The 14,835-nt window shown below is 33.7% G+C and overlaps 1 protein-coding gene and 2 long non-coding RNA genes across 5 annotated transcripts in view; 2 read left to right on the top strand and 1 right to left on the bottom strand.

The window, feature by feature from the left end:
- LOC103145434 (uncharacterized) overlaps positions 1-14,835 on the bottom strand; it is a 277,103-nt gene that overhangs the window by 11,807 nt on the left and 250,461 nt on the right. The window contains exon 4 of one of the 3 annotated variants that reach the window (XM_016676792.1): positions 1,238-1,283. In XM_016676792.1, coding sequence (XP_016532278.1) covers positions 1,238-1,283 — 46 coding nt within the window. Of the gene's footprint in view, positions 1-229; positions 287-1,237; positions 1,284-1,501; positions 1,897-14,835 lie in introns of those variants that run through there. The other 2 variants (XM_016676791.1, XM_016676793.1) reach the window with 2 other exon arrangements.
- The window catches only part of LOC107837447 (uncharacterized), an 88,498-nt gene continuing 74,548 nt past the window's right edge, over positions 886-14,835 (top strand). The window contains exons 1-2 of the long non-coding RNA XR_001663448.1: positions 886-934; positions 3,159-3,164. This is a non-coding gene — a long non-coding RNA (uncharacterized LOC107837447). The remainder of the gene's footprint in view (positions 935-3,158; positions 3,165-14,835) is intronic.
- Positions 5,265-13,133, top strand: LOC107837449 (uncharacterized). The gene is made up of 3 exons (XR_001663450.1): positions 5,265-5,323; positions 8,068-8,192; positions 12,049-13,133. It is a non-coding gene; the product is annotated as an uncharacterized LOC107837449 (long non-coding RNA).

The following is a 14,835-nucleotide window of genomic DNA, read 5'->3' as shown; positions in this document are numbered from 1 at the left end:
TTTAACATGTCACCACCTTCACTATTTTATAAAATACATCTAAACTAATCGAAAGCGATTAACCCTAATTATCAGTTTTGCCAATTATGCGTCTGAGTAATTCCTTTTTATAGTAAATATTTTCCAAGTATAGCTAAGTTTGAGTATTCAGATACCTATAATACATAGTAATTTAATAAAAATAAACTGTAAAAATACAGGGAAGATTTTTAAGAGGTTAAAATCTTACCTGATGTTACTGTTACCGTGGTCCCTGCTCCCCAGTAGTCAAAAGCCCAGTTGTCACAGTAATACAGTTTGGTCAAACTTGCAACAAAAACCTATTCCGAATAATATCTATGCTTGTTTCCCATTTAGTATAAATCTGCCTAATGAATTTAACAATTTAACAACCCCAAGATTTTATTTTGCCAGTTTTGTACACCGATAAAAAGATACTGTTGTCTTTTTTACGTGCCAATTGTCATAACCCCATAAAACTGAAAATATATACTTTATACATGTGTCAAATATTGTTCGAAACTAGAAATAAAAGCTTTTCATACCTGAAGTGACGGTGACCGTCGTTCCTTTTCCCCAGTAGTCAAAAGCGTAGTCACAGTAAAGCAATACTTAAACTGTCCCATACTAAAACATGTTCAAGGATTTACCTTGCCAGACAGCTTCATCAAATAAACCTTAAGTACTAATAAAGCCTCAGAAAGTTTAAAACACATTATTTCCACCAAAGCTTTGACGGAGCATGAAATAAATCCACAGATTATGAAGGGTTTTCCTGAAATAAGTAGATTATCGTCTGTGGAAAATCTATCTAAAAAAAAAATGGCTAAAAATCTTCTAAAAGCCAAATTTAAACATTACAGTGACCAAATAAGACCGACTTACCTGATGTTACGGTTACCGTGGTTCCTTTTCCCCAGTAGTCAAAAGCATTGTCACAGTATGATAACTTAACAGACCCAAGTTACAAAAACAAGCAGCGAGAGTTTTCCACTGCCACTGGGATCCCAACCATATTCGACTGAACAACTTAATAATTACAATATTTAATGTTAGAGAAAAAACTGTTCATTTTAACCAGTTTTGACACTAACCTTTGTGTCTTTCCATTAGGCATGAAAATAATGTCTTAGTTCAATTTAGAGGTTATGTATAGACACATTTCAGGCTAAAATTAAGAAAAAATGAATATAGTTGATTCAATTAAAGTATGTCGATAATAAGTTTTGTATTTTACCTGATGTGACGGTAACCGTGGTTCCTTTTCCCCAGTAGTCAAAGTAGTTGCACGGTGACAAATTACAATGACACTTTAGTGCAAAAATATCCTGTGTCATCTAAAAATGTATATTTTGTCACCAGTACCTCACTATTTTCCACACGTTTTGGTTTTGATGGACATACATTGGTTTTCATAGTAAATAAAACTAATAACCAAATAATTAATTAAGAAATAGATATTAAATCTTGTCATCTTAAAGGATGTGAGGTTAGAACTTACCAGAAGACACTGTGACTTGTGTTCCTTTCCCCCAGTAGTCGAAGTAGCCGTCACAGTGCTACATTGCAGTCTGTTTCTCATACAAATACAATAGTTCATGTGAATCAAGAAAAGAATAAATGTTTATGGGCATTTCGCTCTGCAGTATTTACTATCGTCTCCCTGGAGACATTTATTTCCTGTGGTCTGGGTTACATAAAAATGATGCCAGTCATTCCACAGCTCTTGCCCACTTCCTTCTTGCCTGATCTTATTTCCAGCTTTAATTTGTACAGTTCTCTATGCCAGGAAACTTCATGTGAAAAGTCATTTATACTTAACAAGTCAAATCTCTTCTTCTAAATTCCACTTGTCCCTTTCATTTGCTGTGCTTTGCAAACATTTTCATTCATCTTGAAATCTTTCACACTGAACCAGAATCAAGGATTATTATGCTTTTTTTTTTAATTAATGTATTATTTTTTTAAAATAATAGATGTTCTGTGAAGGCTTGAAAGGTTTATTTGAGAACATTAGTGAACGGACAGCAATATGAAGATCAAGAAACTCAACAAACATATCAGGTAGAAAGTTCTGGGGAACGTAAACACAATCCCAAGATTGGAATATCTCTCCCACAACTTTCCATCCCTTCATCCAAAAAACAACTGAAAATCTACCAAGACGTGGCGAGAAATCTAAAGTGACAGACCAAATCAAAACATTAATTTGTGAACAACAGTGAGTGATGCACTCTACAAAACTCTGAGAAGAGGCAGGAAGAAACCTGTTGTTAAAAGAAACAATAAGAATCTTGCTTGGGATTTGAAGCTTGGAGTTTGTAATCCATGGAGAACAGCAAACATGTGGAAGTATGTACAACCAGCTGCTTTGTCTCTTTGATGGAAATATGTTAGTAACCAGCCTGATAGTATGTCTAGTTGGATTCAGAAACACTAATGTGGAACTGTTGAAAAACAAAAACAAAAGCAGTAGTTGACATAATTGGTGTTTTTTGCCACATTTGTTTTGTAAAATTATTTTATTATACTTTTTTTGTCCCTGAAGATCAAGTCTTACTCCACTTGAAATTTCACTATGTGAAAAAAAGGTCTATATTTAAATATCTTTGAGATTTAAATATAGACCTTTTTTGCCCACTAGCTTGGGCAATGACAATTTTTTAATTTTTCAGTTAATTTGTCAATGTTTACTCTGTAGTGTTGTATGTCTATACCCTTCGCAAGTCATTCAAAATTAAACATGTCACAGCAGTATGAATTCACATCCACTGTTCACCAGGTAATTGCAAACTAAATTCAGTCTCTGATTAACTAGTTCACAATTATTCGGTGTTCTGGAAGGCAGTCTGATCCGTACTATTTGCCATCATCTCCCCAGACACATTTGTTTCCTGTGGTCTGGGTTACATAAAATTATCCCACTAGCTGCTCACTTCCTGTTTGCCTGTTCTTATGGCCAACTCTTTAGTCCTTACAGTCTGCAGTTCTTTTACCCGAGAAACTGAATGCTAAAATAACACAATACACCTTCTCTTTCACCTTCTAGTATGATGCTCTGCAAACTGAAATTTTAGTTTGGAACTGATCTTACATCCCCAAGTCAGTTAATAAGTATCTTTAGTGGAAGTCATAGCTGACCTGCATAGCAGTAACAGGATGTTGTGGTACAAGGTGTTGTGAAATGGAAGCACAGCTGGTCCTAAAAAAAAAGAAAAAAAGAAGCAAACTATTATTCTTGACCTGGACTTGGAGTTGAGTTCTTTAAATGGGAGGTATTATTTATTCTTCAGGCACATTGTGACATTTTATCACACAATCAACTATCCATGTTACCTTCATTTGTTATAAAATGGTGTATTTATCAAACATAATTTAGGAGAAATTTGACTTATCAATTTGATGTCTTGAATTTGGGCTTCTGACTCTTTAGGAAGTTTTTGCTCCTTAAGAGGCAGCTCGTTTCAGCTTGTCATCAGAAGAACATTTCTCCATTAAGCTGTTTACAGCGTTCTTAGGAGCATTGGACTGAGAAGTAGTTTGTGTGATGAGCTCAGCAGACTGGCAGATCCACAAGGTGTTTGCTAATGGCTGCTGCAACTAGTCTGGGGAAACTGAGTGGAGAGGAGTGCTGTGTGAGGCGGAAGTTTGGCTTTAAGTCATTAAGACTTAACCCCTTTGGCTCAGAACGTCCTATTATCACTGAACTAAGGGGTTATTTCACAGTTTTTAGGAAATTTGGACTGTAGAAACAGAGTTTGTAAATATTTAGATCATGACATGAAGATGTCATGATATTGCATTTGGAACCTGACATTTGCCAGCTCTTTTGAACTGGACTCTAAAACGGTAGAAAAGCTTCTTTTTTTTTTTTTTTTGACGTAATGCGACCTGTATCCAATCTTTTCATGGCAGTGTGAACAGCACAAGTCAGATTCTTTTTCGAATGTGACCCATATCCAATACGAATCCGATTCAAATGCGACCTAACGTCCAAGCCGCATTCATCCGAACTGAACGTCACTGATACTCGACAAATCTCACTGTTCTGGGGCCTGATACACGCAAGCAGGAAGTAAAACAACAGCCATGACAGACAATATGAGGATTAAGTTAATATGTTGCGCCGGCCGGACAACAACTTCAAATATGTAAGCTAAGCTCCACCGTTAGCCTCCCCGTTTACTTCCTCAAACACTTATTTTTATGGCAGTTGGCAGAACACTGAGAACGCTGACGTCTCTAGTGCGCATGCGGGACACTTTCAGGACTTTTGCCCGTTCACACTGCAGAACCATACAGGTCGCATTTACTGTGAACGGCCCGGCAAAAAAATCGGAATTGCCAAAAAAATCAGAATTGGGTCACTTCAGGCTGCAGTGTGAACGCACAGCCTGAAAAGCAGAATATAAATGGTTTGAAGTTGTTTTACAACTTTTTATCAGCTTATTGTCCCATTGCTGTGGCGCTCTGCAGCTGCTGTAATTTTTAAACCTGTAATAAACGACAAAAACTTAATTTGTTTGTTGTGCCTCATTTGTTTGAACATAATCATCAAATAAGATGGAAGAATTTGCTTATCTTTGTTGCATCTTTGTATCTTGATAGAAACCAAACTTTTTTTAGATTTATATCAAGGGAGAATACTTACAAACATCAGCAATTTTCTCAGCCATGTTTATAGAAAACGGGTAAGAAATAAAGGCGCTGCGATCATTTTTGTGATTCCTGCTCATCCCGCATTGGAACAGCCTGGTTTAGTGGACAGACTCACCGCGTCGCTAGCGTTAGCGGCTAACAGGCGATGTCCAAACCAGTAATGTATATCAATGAAGAAGTTCTACAATGGCTAAAATCTAAAACTCCGGTTTTTGTTTACTTTTTGTGAAGAAGGAAGTTGCGCTGGCCTTCTTCAGAGGTTTTGTGTCGATTCCTTCAGTAGTTCTTGGTGCACCGCCCCCACAGGCGACGGGGGGAACAGGTTTTTCAATTAGTTTGAATGCGAACTACAGTTCTGAAAATGTAACACATGTTGCAATTTAAGTCCCCAATCGAACCGAGTCTACCGGACTATCCGGTCTGAATACACCCTAAAGACAACTTCCATGCTGTTGTTTAGGCAATAGCAGGATAGTTGCTTGTATGATGACTCATTATAATATGTTCTGTAGTGTTATTTCAGTCATTCGGTGTCGTTCCACATATAACCTCTAGGGGGCGTCTGTCACATTGGTGCCATAGAGAAGGTTGGGCACATAGAAGAAGAATAAATTTCCTGTTAATGGAAGCTCAACTTGTGCATCTCATCTATTCTATATCACAGGTCAGTAAAAATGTGTTTTGATAGATATATATTCTTATTCTTTAAGGGTTGAAAATGTTATTGAATCGAGAGTCAACTAGTGAGTCACAATGTTCTGTTTCTGATTAGTATTGAGTAGAAAATGGGACATATCTCGAGATTAATTAATGCTAATGCTAGCAGACTTTGTACATGTGTGTTGAGGTAACGGAGAAACAGGTGAAGGACTACTGATTTCACTTTTAACTTACTGTATTTTGGACTTTTTGGAACAGTTTTCAAACAAAATGCATTATTTTGATCTCCTTATTTGTTTTACTGTTTGTAAATGGAGATTTCTCTATGAGTTGTTACAAAAACTAGCGAAAGCATATTGTTAAGACTTTTGGTAAGTAATGGCTGCCTATGTGCGAAACATAAACACAGAATCACAACATTAAAGGAACATTAAACCTTTTTATAGTTGAAGTAGAGGTTTTTGTGTAACACATGAAATGTTATTCTGTAACGTATGCCAGGTAATACGTGTTCTCATGTAGTTGTATCGGTTACTATTTATTCAAACATTTTACTTAAATTGGAATATCTATTTTTTGAATTTCAGTAAGAAGCCTCAAGACAATTCAGTAACTACATTATGTTTACAAAAGACAGTTCCTTTTGACCACTTCCAATAGCTACTTTATGCAAAGTAGCTATTGGACAGGTCTTTAGCTCAAGTATTGATGCTGTGTCATATAGTTTTATTAATTGGGAAAACATATTTCATGAAGAGAATGCTTTCATGAAATGTGTTTTGAATTCATGATTTTTCCTATTGGGAGACTGATTTTGAGGAGATCTAAAAACTTTCCCAAACGTGTTAACTTTGTTGGTTTAACAACAAAGCTTTTAATTTTATTAAAAACTTTGTTGTTAATAAAATTAAAAACAAATTTAATTTTGTTTAAATTTGTTTTTAAATTTGCCTCAGTGACGTGGTGTGTTACTGTCAGAGCTCCTTAAATTTTAGTTTAGAGCTTCTGTTTCTCTATGATATGTGGAAGCACCTGTTGTGGTGAAATATTTCCTGCAGTGTTACATAAATAACCCACTTTAAGGATGTTAACAACCACAAGTCCACAATGCACACGTGTTGATACTTAACATTTAAACTTGACTGTATTTCAATACTAATTTGTAATTGTTTGGTATTTAAAAATTAAAAACATGGCCAACTTTAATGAACTAAGTTGACTGAGAAGATGGACTTGTCCTGTTTAACTAACACAATACATAAGTTCCCCTCAAATATGAGTTTAATATTTTATGTTTCAAAAATTATTGTGTACAAAACAGAAAAGAATATTTTCTTTTCAGGCAACATGTAATTAAAACAGCCAAAATTGTAATATTCCTTATGAAGTAGATTGAAGACATTGGCATTCAATTTTTCACAAACTGCAGCTAATTGTGGACCATAAAATATAAGAAGATTTTGTATTGGTGTTTCACACAGTGGTAGCCACCATTTCCACAATGATTTATACTCATACAAAAAACGTTTGCCTCATTTGGTGAACTGGTCAGATTTTGAGTTCTAAAATTCTGACATTTGTAATTGGGGAAAATTGGGATGTAAATTGACTCTTAATTTACTACTTTTCAAAGTTAATTAGATTCCACTGAGAGTTTTCCAATATTAAAACAGTATGTATGTATTTATTTAATTCAATAAAATTTTTAACAGGCTTTTTTTTTTTTCAAAATTGTACAAAGGCAGTTTTTTAGACATTTATTAATAATTCAAATCCTATTGTTTTTATTTAGTCTTTACATAACCAAGAAAAGTGCTAATTAAAAGAGCCCATATCAGTCAATCTAATTCAAATTTGATTATACAAATGTGATGTATGATCTATGTCCAGTACAATCAGATATAGATCATACACCAGATTTAGTAAAAAAAAAAATGTATCTGTAAAAGAGCAGATTGAATTGAACCCAATACAGTATTTATTTCTTAGGATAAGTTTATGTTTTAAGATCCACTACTACTGTATACACTGTTGTCAAACACTGTACAAGAATATGTAATTTATTAGGGATACATTCCCTAATATGCTATTAGGGAATGTTAAAAGACTTATGACACAAATTGATTTCAGTTTATTTAGTGATTTGACTTTTCTGAATATTTCCATAGATCTTTATAGACATTCTTGCAAAGTGAAAACAGAAAAGTCACACAAAAAATACACAAAGCGTGTTTCTTCCTGTATTTTTAAAAGCCAAAGCCAAGTTTTCCTGGAGTGATAGATTTCAGGCCTGTACTGAGGCATAAAATGCCTCAACATATGTAGTTTGAAGCTGTAAAGTTTAATGTAAGTCCAATATCTGCTGTATGTAGAAATTACTGGTTGTAATACTTTTTTTCTTTTTGTTTAGGTAGGAGGTTTTTGTCACAGAGTAAATCACTGTGGCTGCCATAGTACACAGTAAAATGGTCCTATGCAAAAACTCCTCCCTTCACTCTGACTTGTATTGACAGTACATGGTGTTCACATTTAGGCATAGTAATCAATTTATAAATTTAAAACAAATATTACAACAACGACTGATTAACCCTGTGGAAATAACATAATATATAAGAAGAAAATGTCGCATACAACGAGCAATTTAATTAATTTAATACATTTAATAGAGCTCCAGCTCTCATAGTTGGAATAAACTAAACATGTTTTGTAAAGTGAAAGTTTAATTTTCTCTTCCTTTCTGTTTGCCAGGAGGTTTTTGTCATAGAGGACATCACTGTGGCTGTTATACTGCACTGTGACACAACCCCAGACAAAAACATCCACCTGTTCACTGCATACTGTAATCTGAAAAGGACTTCAGGTTGCAAAGCATGGTAAAACATTTTGTTATTCAGAAGAAATGTGAGACAAAGGTCACAAAGAGCTACAAGTAATGAAGTATAATCTGATCTCTACTGTTACTAGGATAAAGTTTGTAGAGATATATGTTGTATTTAAGAAGACATGTTGATATTGTCCAAGCTTTTGTTAGGGCTGCCTCAATGAAAATTCACAGAATATAAAAACAATCTATTATCTATTCTATGAAATCTTTGACATTGACAGTTTTGCTTCCCTGACATTTGATCAATTGTGTCAATTTGTAACATTGTGTTTATGGATATTGTTCCTTTTTATTTTTTCAAAAAATGTTTTGTGTTTTATCCTAAACATTGGGACATTGGTCCATGCTACTCATCCAAGTTTTGACATTTAACATATAACATTTTTCTTTTTTCTTTTACTCTGTCTCAATAATGCTTCATGCCAAAGTGGGTCGGGTTGGAGTGTTTATGAAAAAAATACATGTCAGCAATCCTCAAAAATTCAGAATTCAATCTGCATCTGGAACATGAAGCAAGTCAGTCATGACCCTATCACTTCATAGATTTATGACATCATCAGCTTCATTAAAGACACAAATAGGTCCGCAGAAAGATAATTTAAGAACATTTAAAGAAAGAAAGAAAGAAAAGAAAGATGCTCAGCTAAGGATCATCTAATAACTTAGGGATAAATTTACTTTATGAAGCTGGAGAAAAAAGCCTTTGCGTAGATATTCTTCACATATAGCGAATCTGAACCTCAAAAGAAACATGTCGTGCTGAATTATAAACAGAGAGGTTTAGGAGAAGATTGTTGTGTAGAATCCATTTCTATTGATAACGTGTCAGATCTTTTATAAAAATTTGCCAATCTAGGAAATCAACTGATTGTTTAAAATAAATAATTTGTTTTTGGGGTGCATTAGGTTTTTGCTGTAGGATTTTTCACTGTGGCTGCCACTGTATACACTGTAGCTCAACACTGAACAAAAACTTCTCTCTGAACTCCTTGTTTTCTACATCTCATTTTCTTCTGTTATGAACTTCTGACCCAGCCTAAGATTAGGTTTTTTGTGCTTATTTCATAATTCAGTTATACAATTTATTCTAAGTTTTGATCAAAAATAAAGTGCCTCTTATGCTTTAATGTAAAGAAAAATTGAGAGGTTTGTTGTCCTAAACATATGCACACGGAAACTGTTGTTTTATTTGTGTGTAAACTGTGATCAAATTTAATCAAAATGGATTTGCTTCTCATTAGTTGTACCTGACATTTGATATGTTAAATCAAACTGTAAACTTTAGGATGATACTGATGATAATGTTTTATTATCAGGTATACTTCCTGCAAAGTGTTTAGGTTACCTCGGATTGTCAAACCAACTACAGCAACCTCGCCTCTCGCTGAAGTTCAGTCAGATTTTGTGTACTATGTAGAAATATTGCATTTTATTGCAAACATAAAACCACACATTATAATTGTTACATTAGGTGCTATCTAAAGCAAAAATGACAATTAAAATATTTAAAACATTTCAAATTTCACTTAAATCGTCTACCACACATTGCCATCTTGTTTAATAGTGCAGTCTTAACAAGATGTCTTAAATTAATTTAATTCATTTCCAAATGGCAGCTAACAAAAATACACTGTGACCTGATTTAATACTTTGTGTCCAAGCTATTTGAGTTTTTGGCTTTTAGTCAACAGCGTCAGTTTAGGAAATGAATGTGGAAGACCCTGTTGTGGTGAAGAAAGTTTCCTGTATGTTACATAACAATGTAAGAAAGATGGTTTTGAACCACAAGTGCAAAGAAATGCACACATTAATAATCAAAGAAAGAAGAAGGTTTTCTCCGTAATAAACCAGTTGAAACAGGATCTGAGTGAGTAGTTTGACAATCAGTAACATTTTGAGCAGCACACCTCTGAGCTAAACGGATTCATGTTTTCATCAGCTAAGATTACACTTATTTAAACTCTTTCCCATTTGAGTGAGTTTTATTTATCGCTTTATCCTGTTTCCTTTTAAAGCTCATGTAAAGCAAAGCCATGGTGAAAAACACTTTGAAATGTTTGACAGATTTTATAAATTGTAATTTGGTGTAATTATCTACAATATGCTTGTGCTTATGAAACAGACAGATTGGCACTTTTTGAAAGCTTTGGCCTAAAATGGGTTTTTGTATTGCCATTTATCACTGTGGCCGCTACCCCACACAGTGACATGTGACCATACAAAAACCTTTCAAGTGCTCCTGTTTGTACATTCAGTAGTCAAGCACCATAAAACCTTAGTTAACTTGAAATATTTATACTGTTGAAAATCAAACTTTTTGACTAAGGTGTCTTACTGGTGCTTTTTATATGTTCTTTATAACAATAGATGGATGGATAATATGTATTGTCATCATGAAACTTCATGAACCTTTTGTTGCACAATTGTACTTTTTTATGCTGTGCTATTATTTAAAACTTCTTTTTTATATAAAAAAGTTTTTAATCACAAGATGTAACAAAACTGTATTATTATTTTGTTCCATCCAGTTGTATTAAATGACATATTATGTTTCATCTCTCACAAACTCTAATTGTGGAGAGGATTTTGTATTGGCATTTCCCACTGTGGTAGCCGCTATAATACACAGTGGTCCATGCTCATACAAAAACCTTTGCTTGTTCAGTCCATGCTGTCTAGGTGGTATTAGATTGTACCAATGTATTCTTTATGCAGTAATAGTTAATGTCACAGAGCATATCAGTGTGGTAGTCATAGTACACTCTGACTCAGACCAAAACAAAAACTCCTCTTTCACACTGGCTGTTGTAAATTCACTTTAGTTTCTGTTTCTATGTTTGAAACATGAATTAAAAACTGAAGAGAAGATCAAATCATGAAAAAGAACAAATTATAACTCCATCAAAGCTGTAACCATATATTTTTGTTGTTGGAAGAAACAGTAACAGGCTGGTTTTTACGCTGCTTTTTTGAGTGGCAGGAGGTTTTTGTCACAGAGCTCAACACTGTGGCCGTTATAATACACTGTGACACAATCCTGTTCAAAAACCCCACCTTAGTTTCTGGCTCTAATACTGTGTGTTGACTTCAGCCTTTATAGTTTACAGATCCAACCTTATAGAAATATTAAGCAGACCTATGAATGATTCGATGAAATCTAACTGTTAAAATGAACTTTATATTTGTTAATTGATTAAGCTGCAACACTTTTACCAGATTTAAGAAGTGGGTGAGTGAGTGTTTAATGCTGTTCTAAGCGTGTCAAGTTGTCCCACCTTGTTGGTTAAGATATTTACTGTTAATAGAGGTTTAGATTTTCACAGAAGTTTCATAGTGCTCTTTTTTTAATCATAATTTTTAATATACAAAATTATTTGTTCTAAACAGGTTTTTGTGCTGCTGTTTGTCACTGTGGCTAGTCTCCCACAGTGACTTGTGGCCGTTCAAGAACCTGGACATGGAGAACTTCACCGGTAACTTGATAAAATACAAAACTGGGCAATGAAATTTATACTCCGAAAGTTCCCTACAACATCACTTTAAAAACGTCACATAAAATATGTGAAATTCATCAAATAAAAAACAAAAAAACAAAAAAAAAACATTTTCAGTAAAACACTATATGCCAGCTTCAGTGAACTTAAATATCCATTTTTTTCTTTTCAAATATTTATTTGAAAAGAACAATTGAATTGAAAAAATTGAAAGTGAATGTCTGCACATTCAATTCTCTTTGCATGCATTTTGCATGTTCTTTGGATGTGTATGCTTCCTGTACTCAGGCTGTCTCTCACAGTCCATAAACATGACTGAAAGGTTTATTGGTTGCTCTAATTTCTCCTTAGGTATGAGTGCGTGCACACACCCATGCGTGAGCATCACTCCATCACACCAGCCCTGTGATGGACTGGTGACCTGTCCAGGGTGTCCCACCTCCAAGCTAAAGACACTGCCTGGACAAGTGTGACAGTGGATGGACGGATATTTCTAACAATAATCATCAAAAAGACAAATACCACTGTCCTGTAACACTGATATGTCACAACACATATTTCAAAAGACAGCATTTTAAGATTTAATAATTTTTTTAAAAATGTTTGCACTCATCTTTCCTGAACATTCTTTAAATGTTCTTAATCCAGACTTTCTAAAATTCAGTTCAAATGTATTTGTAAGATATTTCCTGTTGGAAACTGAGCAAGAAATTTCAATTTGAACAACTATTTGATTTCAGAGGTTTTTGTGTGGCTATATGTCAATGTGGTTGCCACTCCATGCACAGTGATGCGTATCCATACAAAAATACTGACTGGGATACTGATTGCTAATATTTTGTTTCTACATAGGAACTACATATATATTGTTTTTGTCTTCTTACATTAAATTATTTTCAGATTTCAATAATAATAATAATAATAATAATAATCTTGACTTTGACAAATAGTTTTGCTTGTGAAATTATTCTAAGTTTCCATTACCAATAATTTTATGTATTTGTCAATTCTGGGGGACTTGGTGGGAATAAATGTCAAAGACAACCTGCATGAATATGAATCTCCATGTAAATGTAAAAGCATTTAAATTTGTATCAAAACTAACAAGCGCTGTGCAGACATGAAATCATAGAAATACAAAAGTAAAAAAAAGCCAAGGAAAAATGTTCAGGAGTAACTGATGATCTAAGGAAAGGAGGGAGCAAGTGAACAAGACTTAATACAGTACAACTGAAATTAACTCCACAGAAAAGGATAAAAAAAGAGGATTTTGTATTGCTGTTTCACACTGTGGTAGTTGCCATACACACTGATTCCCACTCATACAAAAAGCCTGCCTACTTTTGACAATCTTTTACGTGCATTATTATTTTTAGTTAAATATGTGTATTTTATTCATCTTTTGACAATAAAGTGCCAGGGGAGGTTTCTTTTTATAATTTTGTTTTGTTTGATATCTAATTTGTTTATGTACCAGGTCATGTTTTTTACTGCAAGTCTACCTTTTGAAAGTTACATTTTTTTTGTTTCATATACAAGTTTTGATATACAAGTTTTTCAACTTTTCAGGTCCTGAAAAGTGTTTTAAAATGCGACCTTTGAAAATCTTAGAATTTTTATTATTGCAGGGAACAATGACAATAACAGGTCCTGTGGATTCTTATCATTTTCAGATCAATTCTGTTAATTTTCATTTTAATTTAATTTGATTCAAATCAGTTTGATGCCAGTTCATAGAAAATATCAAGGCACTGCAGGATATAATGCAGGGAAAATAAGTCTATATGGATTATAACTTATTATTTAGTTCTGTGCATTCAAGTCAGTTTATACATACATATTTGACCTTTTGTTCTTACAGGTCAAAAAGTTATTTTTACTACTGTGGCTACGATACAGTGTAGTGTGGCACAGTACTAAAACCTCTTGTGAAGTATTTATTTTGCTTCACGACTATATTATTACTTTTATGAACTTTTTATTAAGACCATAAATAATTTCTTCTCAGTTGGTTTACTTAATTTGTGAGCCACCTTTCCCCCAGTTTCTTTCCTCTCATTTTCAGTAAAAGTGTCATGTGCAGAAAAGAAAAATTGTATATATATATATATGTATATATGTAAAACCCTGAAGCCGATTAAAATTGTTATAATTTTACATTGACATTTTTATATAATTAAGTTTAGTTTTATCTTAAGTCAATGGAGGTTTTTGTATTGACATTCAGTACTGTGGCTGTTAACTCACAGTGAGTGAAGGCCGTTCAAAAACCATGACATGAAATACTGCACACTTCAATGACTGTTGTTCCTTTTCCTGTGAACACCATATGAAAGTTTTGATGAGCTTTAAAACTTTTCTTTGTTTTTTTTCTTCCAAATCCCTTTTTTTTCCCCAACTTTTTGAAATATTTGCAGTATTACATCTTTTGTTTTTCTGAAGTTTTAAGTCACCAAGCACCGTTGTGGTAGGACAGAAATCTTTTTTTTTTTTTTTCTGTGTCATTTTCAATAACTGTGAATTACTGTATCCAGCTCAATGGTATAATCCAAAGCTATTAATCAATTTTCAGAAAAATATACATCCCACAGTCTTGTAACATGTCAAGACATTATGCTTTGACAATTTTGTGTCAAAGCATAATGTTATTGTGGTGAATTTTATGCTACTTGAGTGCCTTTCTTAGCGCTATATTTTTATACATGGATATGGACTTGGTTAGATGGTCAGTTTTTTTTTAGTTTATACTTAACAAAAGCACATTTACAGTTGCATATTTGCTCTTTTTATTTTTGCATTGTTGATATATGAGACATGTTTTGTATCCCAGAAACAAACATGCACCAGTCTGAATGTGAGAATCAACCCCAGATTGAATGACAACAAAGTCATTGTTTTGAAGTGGTCGTTTTCCGTCATCATTATGCAGGATCCCACAGTATTTTTATCATGATACGCACAGAGACCTGCAGATGTCAGCACAAGCAAATATTTTATTTTAGACCTTATCTTCAATTCACATACAGAAAACACACTGGTAACTACAAAAGGAGTTAAATAATCTTGTAAATTTTTTGTCTCCACTTATTGTTATATTGGAGTTTACCTCGGAAAGAATTAGATTAAAAAAAATCTATC

This window comes from Poecilia formosa, unplaced genomic scaffold, assembly GCF_000485575.1.
Source record: "Poecilia formosa unplaced genomic scaffold, Poecilia_formosa-5.1.2 Scaffold142, whole genome shotgun sequence".
NCBI lineage: Eukaryota > Metazoa > Chordata > Actinopteri > Cyprinodontiformes > Poeciliidae > Poecilia > Poecilia formosa.
The sequence above is the reverse complement of the archived record's forward strand: the minus strand, read 5'-3'. Positions and strand labels throughout refer to the sequence as shown.